Consider the following 7,485-nt stretch of genomic DNA (forward strand, 5'->3'; position numbering starts at 1 on the left):
AACACCATATCTCGAAAGCCTAACCTTCCTTCTGTTTTGTACAAAAGTGGTGTAAGAATATCTACATTAGTTTCTCGTTGGATGGCAAAGTAAGTAAGAACCACCCACTCGATTGGCATGCACGCTACATGCAAGAATGGTGCAAGTTAGTCTTGGGTGTGAGATAAATGACATTGGACTTCTGGATTTCGAAGAAGAAGTTAACCATGAATAAGAGCTTAACATTGTCGCTATCCACAAAGTTTCTATGTCATGCTCATCATTATTTTTCTACTTAAATTCATGACAAGGTAAACCATATTTTACACATTTTATTCATTTTCTTTAAATAATTTGTTGGGTAATTAATAAAGCAGTAGAAACGTAATGTCTATCTCAACAAACAGATCTCTCTTTTATTACATCTAATAATAAATACCTTCCCAGTTTACACAAAAGTGGTGTAAGTCAGCAGAATGTTGAATAAAATGATTATATATACATTTGATTTTCGGTGCAAAATGGCATTATTTGCTTAAGGGGGTATTCTAGTCTAAAGTGTCATTTTTAGTCCTTCTTGGAGATTTTTTTGTAAGCAAAGTATACGTTTCTCAGTATCGGCATTTTGCATACATATTTATTCATGTTTTAAGAAATTGCAAAATTTTTTTCAAGTGAAAATAAACAAAACTGTCTGAATTATATATCATTCAGTGCGGTCTCTTTAAAAAAAAGTGTCCTACTGGCTGACACGATTCCGCCTATTCTGTTTATCCGAAATGAAAAAATCAAAAGGATTCTTGATTAGTACGACTGTGACTATGGTGTAAAGCAGAATGAAAAAAAATAGTGAAAATTTACAAAATGGCGGCACTTTGAATTTTGAATACCGATTTCTTCGACTTCTTTTCGTCTTTCAGAGGCTCTAAAAATTAGAAAAATATATATTTTCACATAATTCTGGTTCAGACGATAACGACACATCCACTGAAGGTGCATGTAAAATTTGGAGTCAATCGGACAACTAGAACTTGAGATATCATGTCAGACATTTAGAAAAACATGGTTTCGAGAAAAACGCGTTTAAAGTTTCTCATACCAGTTACATGAGAATGGTATACTTACGACTACGGGCTACGTGTCATCTTCTTCAACCATCTATAACTTCGTCAATTTTACGAATTCGGAAAAATCCTTCGACAGTTATACTTCTGCAAATGTCTACTTTCAGAAAATGTAAAAAAAATCGATTTTTTTGAAAAGTCTAGACTAGAATACCCCCTTAAGGCAATTCGTATAAACGTACCTGCCGACCTCTCGATTTTTTCCCAACGGTAATTCATTTCGCCACGGCTGAAAATCCCCGACGATCGCTCTGCATATATTTGCACGACGCGCGGACGTCTAAATAAATAGTACGCGCGCGCTGTATATAAGTGCGACACATATAAATCAATATTTCCAACGCGGGGTTCATGTACCTATAATTACTCGTTCGACTCGAAAATTGTAATCGAAGCATATTTTCGACGCAGCCGACCCGACGATAATTGCCCCCGATTGTGTGTACACGAGGACGAAGGATGTACGATATTAAAACGGCTCGATGGTGGAAAACAAGGTGTGCGTTGTTTTGTAACAGGAACGTTCTTCGTGATGCCCTGCGTGGATTACTGCGTTCGGGTGGACCTGAGGACGGTGTCCTTCGACGTTCCACCGCAGGAAGTGCTCACCAAGGATTCCGTGACGGTGAGCGTAGACGCGGTCGTCTATTATCGTATAAAGGAGCCGCTGAATGCCGTTGTCAAGATAGCCAATTACAGGTAGGTACGCGAAAGGGTTCAAGTACTACGTACAGTTTCAACTAACATTCCACGTTGATTAAACAGACTTAGGAGCACGTAACGTTTCGTGTCAACCCTTGTGTCAACAACCGAGTACCGTTTTGCGCGTTTTCGAGGTGAAAATGCTTCATCTTCCCGGTGAAAGATTCCAAGACTTAACATCTTAGCTACGGCAAGACTTTCCGCGGAGCTGTATCTCTGTACAGTTTGATGATACTTTTCACTATGAAATTACACCAGAACAGAGATTATAGACGAATGAATTACCATTTATTTTTAATCCGTGCGTTTTCCAGGCGTAAATTTGGGAGGCCATCGAGCACTTTAACGTTCATTTAGAAGTTCGATGCTTTCTTCTCGTGGCTCTCGTCCACGTCTGTTCCTTATATTTAACTTCTCGGGTTTCTGGTCTCCACCTTGGTACGTTTTGTTAGCGACGAAGCGCCGCCCGGACTTATTACCTGCTGCGTTTATTCCGCGCGCGTCACTCAACGGTGCGGACGACACTTGAGAATGACCGTTGACTTGGGGGCGTTCTTTAGTTCGTTCGTTGTTTAACAGTTTGCCAATCGCGTATAGTCAACCACCTCCCTTGTCGAAGTCGAAATTGTAATAACCAATCCGCGTGTCTCACCCCCGCCAAATGTATCCTGACCGAGGTATCTTCGAACTTTTTCTGAGACCTCGAAATCAGAATCCATTCGGCTAGCAACAAGCAACATTGAAATCTTCCGGAAACCAAACACGAGTAAATTAGTTAGTCTCCCGATACACCAGAGTGGTCCTTCGAATTTGTAATTAGTCGGCACAAACGTGCAAATTCAGCAAAACTCGAAAGATGCGATGCTTTTCTTCTCGTGGCTCTCATCCACATCTGTTTGTTATATTTTAACTTGTCGGGTTTTTGGTCTCCACTTTGGTATGTTTTTGTTAGCAACGAAGCGCTGCCCAAACTTATTACCTGCTGCGTTTATTGCTTCGAGGCATGCGAGTTTCCGTGAGCGTCACTCAAGGGTACGGACGACACTTGAGAGTGACCGTTGACTTGGGGGCGTTCCTTTAGGTCCTTCTTTGTTTAATAGTTTGCCAATCGCGTATAGTCAACCACGTCCCTTGTCGAAGTCGAAATTGTAATAACCAATCCGCGTGTCTCACCCTCGCCAAATGTATCCTGACCGAGGTATCTTCGAACTTTTTCTGAGACCTCGAAATCAGAATCCATTCGTCTAGCAACAAGCAACACTGAAATCTTCCGGAAACCAAACACGAGTAAATTAGTTAGTCTCCCGATACACGGGAGTGGTCCTTCGAATTTGTAATTAGTCGGCACAAACGTGCAAATTCAGCAAAACTCGAAAGATCGTAAGGTCACCGCGAGTACTGTGATCTGAATGTATCCAAATGACGAATTCCAAATAGTGGATCCGATGATTCGTCCAAAGTTCTTATATCGGACCACTGTCTTTAAAAGTGGATCCAGCTTGAATGCCCAATATTTCGTTCGTCCGCTCTAAACTTATTCGGTTGCGCACGTGCATAGCAAATACAATGTTGAGCGTATCTTACTACGTTTGAGACGGCAAATTAATGGCGCAGGAGAAATTGGATCAACGTTGGATCCGCATAAGGTCGCGTTGAAAGATCGTGGCAGCCTCGTTCACCAGACCAGTTTTCATTGGATTATTTTCTCCGGGGTACGTTAAAAAATAAAGTGTATCGTGAAACACCAACAACGGAAGAGAATATGCAAGAACGAATTTGTGAAGCGTGTGCCACACTTGCTTCGGGGACAATTCGCGACCATATGCGGATCCTATGGATCAAACTGTCGTTAATATCTCGTTAATTATTAACTTTAGGACAAACAATGTTTAATACTTTTCTACTTGGAAATTAATGAGCTTTCGAACTGCCGCAAAAAGAATAGGACATTCCATTTAAAAGAACAAAGTTGACCTTCAAATCGCCTAAACGCCTGCACTTATAAAGAACTCGTGTACATCACATGATGTCCCTCTTGATACCATGTAACCCTTGTCGAAATCATTTTTTGTATAACGAATAATTCAGAAGTTATTCGAGGTGATCAAGTTAGATGCCTCACCATGTATACAGCATCTACGCGACGTAAAGTAAGTACTCGAAAATTATCATCGAAATTTAATTCAACGTCAACGAAGAGGCAACGATAATCCCGTGCAATTAATAGAAAGACATTTTCCTTGATTTTATATGCAGGTAGGAAAAAACCGAAGTCGAAGTCGAAGACGTAAGACGTAAACGTGTACACTTTTGACGTGGGGTCCCGTTCAATGGCGGCACACCGACGCGGCGGAGAGGACTGCCGTAGCGAAAGGGTTAAATGATTTTATTAATTATCAAAATGCAAAAAAAAAGGTATTTTAAAATAGACAAGGTGATATATCTAGGCAAATTATTTATTTTTTAATAAAAAATCTGGAGGACTTGTTCAGACTGTCAAAAATGATATTTTATGACTCATTTTTTGGCTCTTAAAGACGGTAGAAATTGCCTTCTAATTTTTTTCTTACCAGGACATATTTTAATTCTCGAAAATATGATAGTAGTGAACTAAAGCTCTAATCTCAAAACTAGCCTCTTTGGCTCGTCCGTGTAACAAACCGCTGGCGCTAACATGGGCACGGTATGCATACTTTTCGACCACCGGGCAGGTACTCTCCACTGTATGCACTGTTTACGTTAGCGTCGGTGATGCCACGTTTTGGAATTGGTAGAAATAGCGGTACGACCAATCGCATGCGTCACATCGGTAGGCAGTAGTGGAAGCTGCGCCGATCGGTAGAAAATTGATCCGAGCGTTAGGTTACTCTTACGTTGGACAGAGTTTAGGCGTGACTGTCACTGGCCTCCCCGACGTTTAAAGAGGGGGTAAAAATGATCCCGCGGACTTTGCACAACGTGGGAGGCCAGTGACATTTTCCAGACATAAGGAAAGTTTTGGATCAGAGTTTCAAGGGTTTATGCCCATTATCGACTTTCGCTAGCGGTAGAAAAGCAGTTGGCGCCAAGACGACTAATCGTAAAATTCAGAACAACCTAAATACGGAACACGGTATCTAATATGCGAATCCTTAATCGATAAATCCACAGGAGGAATCAAACAAGCCATTTAGGTTTCATGAATATTCGGGAAACCGTGGGAAATACTGACGGATAACGCGAACGAAATCTTATCGCAAGAATTCTCTGAATTTTTGAACATAATAAAGATAAGACATACACTAACTGCGGTCCATCGCCCACATCGCTATAAATCGCTCCACCTTTGCCACGATGTCATAGGTGAATAATAAAAACAATTAATCTTTTCATTGCTGTTAAGAAACTTGTTACTGTCATTGTTACTTGTTACTTGTTACTGTATAATTTAGTGCAAGCCAGAATGCTTCATTAAAATGAAAGTTAGAACGGCTACTACCATAGTGGATGTGCGCGCAAGATGTAAATCATCAAAATCTGCAAAACTGTAAGAGGCAATTTTAAAATGTTATATACTAATGGATTTGGAATAAAATAATGGTTTTGTATTCAATATTAAATACTTAACAATCTCGAAAAACTCTCCTCCTATAAATATATTTACAACATCAGCCACACGCTCTTCATCTTTTGGCATAATTTTTATGCCGGAGCTTCCTTCTAAAGGTTGCAGAACAGATGGTCTATCCGTTGCTCTAGATATTATCGGTTATATCAACATCTGTATCATTATCGCTTATTAAGTCAGTATATTGTAAAAGTAATTTAGGTAAACGTCTTCGACCACCTATATCAATCTCATCACTATCATCGCTGTCCAACTATAATAAAGTGCTCTAACAAATGATCCAAAGGTATCTCACTTTCATTGGTAGGATTTATTTTGGAGGGTTAAAGTTGTTGTAGCAACTTTAAGAAAATAAGTAAAACACTATAATTACTGACAGGACAAGTGCGAATGTGTTTAGGAAAAAGCCGATTAACAGATTTACAGGCTACCGATCGATAAACGCTGGTTGTATAAAGCCTATTAATCGACTGCCGGTAAGTAATGCGTTAAAAGAATATATACGGTATTACTAGACTGAGACTAACCCATAGAAACTAATAATACTAAAACAACTAATATAAAGACTATGCTAAATTGCAATTGCACCAATAATTAAACAACGAGATATACGCCGTTCGAATTACAACTGTAATAGATTATGAGCCGAACACCAGATTCGATGAACTAGACGAATTGACATTACTAGAACCCATGGAAAACTTTTGACGTGTGACTTGGACCTCTGGGTCTCGTACGGCGGACCTTTCAGAAACCCTTAGTTTATGACGTGGCAATTTGCTATTGAGGCCGTTGGTGAAAGTTTCAACGAAAGCATACATTATATATAAGGTTTGCTAAATATTAAACAGGCTAAATGGGATTCCTCAAAAATAATTTTGCTAGTGCACACGTCATAAACCGTGCTAGTCATCTGCACGCCAAATACTTTCTTTTGGGTTACAGTTGGCCGCTACAAATCAATAAGGATAAAATGAAATGGTAGATTAGTAACTCATCACACAGCAAACGTGAAATTGTTTGAACAGAGTCTTAACGATCTTTCAGATAACGAGTATCATAAAATTATTAATGCATTAATCGATGCATTTGAGTCTTCTCTACAAAAAAGTATTAACCTATATATATCGAAAAGTTATTAGTTTAGGAGATATTTTAATTTCAATATGTATTGCAAAGTGACTGTAGTATCGATACGTACTGTTCTGAAAGACTACTACAATCACTTTGCAATACATATTCAGATTAAAATATCTTCTAAACTAATGACTTTTCGACATAAGTAAGTTAATACGTTCCGTGCTGGACCGATTTCACTGTCCAACAAATTTTGACCTTCAGAAAAATCTGCAATATCCATTGGGTGATCCTTGTAGAGTTTGTCTCCCCAAACACGAATCCGGAAGCAGAATTTCTCTATCACCCTTAGTTTTTGCAAAATATGGACTTTTGTAAAAACACACGATTTTGGACAAAAATGAGACATTGCGTGAAAACTCAAAACGCTAAGAAGATCCATTTAGTCTTAAAAGATAGAGGAGAGTGTCCTGAATATATTAGAGTATACAGTTATTAAATTTTGTGGTTTTGGATGGTTGTAAATGGCCATCAAAGTTTAAAAATGAGCCGACGTGCGTACCTTTTACGCAATACTTTTACATTTTTACGGAAAGTTCTTTATCTAGCATACAGTATCGAATTCTGTAGACATTTGTTAAGAAGAAACCATTCCGAAAATGTGGCGTCTGTTAACTGCTTTAAAAACCCTAAATGCGTTAAGTGTGGTGGAAATCATACTTCCAAAGAGTGTAGCAAAAGTAGCGATATTACACCTACTTGCGCGAATTGCGGAGGTCAGCATATTGCCAACTACTCCCAGTGCTCCTCCCTACTCGAGTATTTAGCTAAACGAAATCCCTCATCTTCCAGAAACATCGGTTTCCCGAAACGTTTGTCTGTCAAGGCTCCCACCTTACCTACCCCTTCCAACCTTCCGCCGTCACATTCTGCGAGTAAAATGTACATAACAGCGTCTGGCCTCGACAACGGCAGATCTTACAGCGGGGGAACTCA

At 39.4% G+C, this 7,485-nt stretch overlaps 1 protein-coding gene across 1 annotated transcript in view; it reads left to right on the plus strand.

Moving 5' to 3' along the window:
* Positions 1–1,635: 1,635 nt before the first annotated feature.
* LOC108576113 overlaps positions 1,636–7,485 on the plus strand; it is an 8,655-nt gene continuing 2,805 nt past the window's right edge. The window contains exon 1 of the mRNA XM_017939043.1: positions 1,636–1,802. Within this exon, the coding sequence (XP_017794532.1) occupies positions 1,636–1,802 (167 nt within the window). The remainder of the gene's footprint in view (positions 1,803–7,485) is intronic.

The sequence above is a fragment of the Habropoda laboriosa genome, unplaced genomic scaffold, assembly GCF_001263275.1.
Source record: "Habropoda laboriosa isolate 0110345459 unplaced genomic scaffold, ASM126327v1 scaffold380, whole genome shotgun sequence".
NCBI classification, from domain to species: Eukaryota; Metazoa; Arthropoda; class Insecta; order Hymenoptera; family Apidae; genus Habropoda; species Habropoda laboriosa.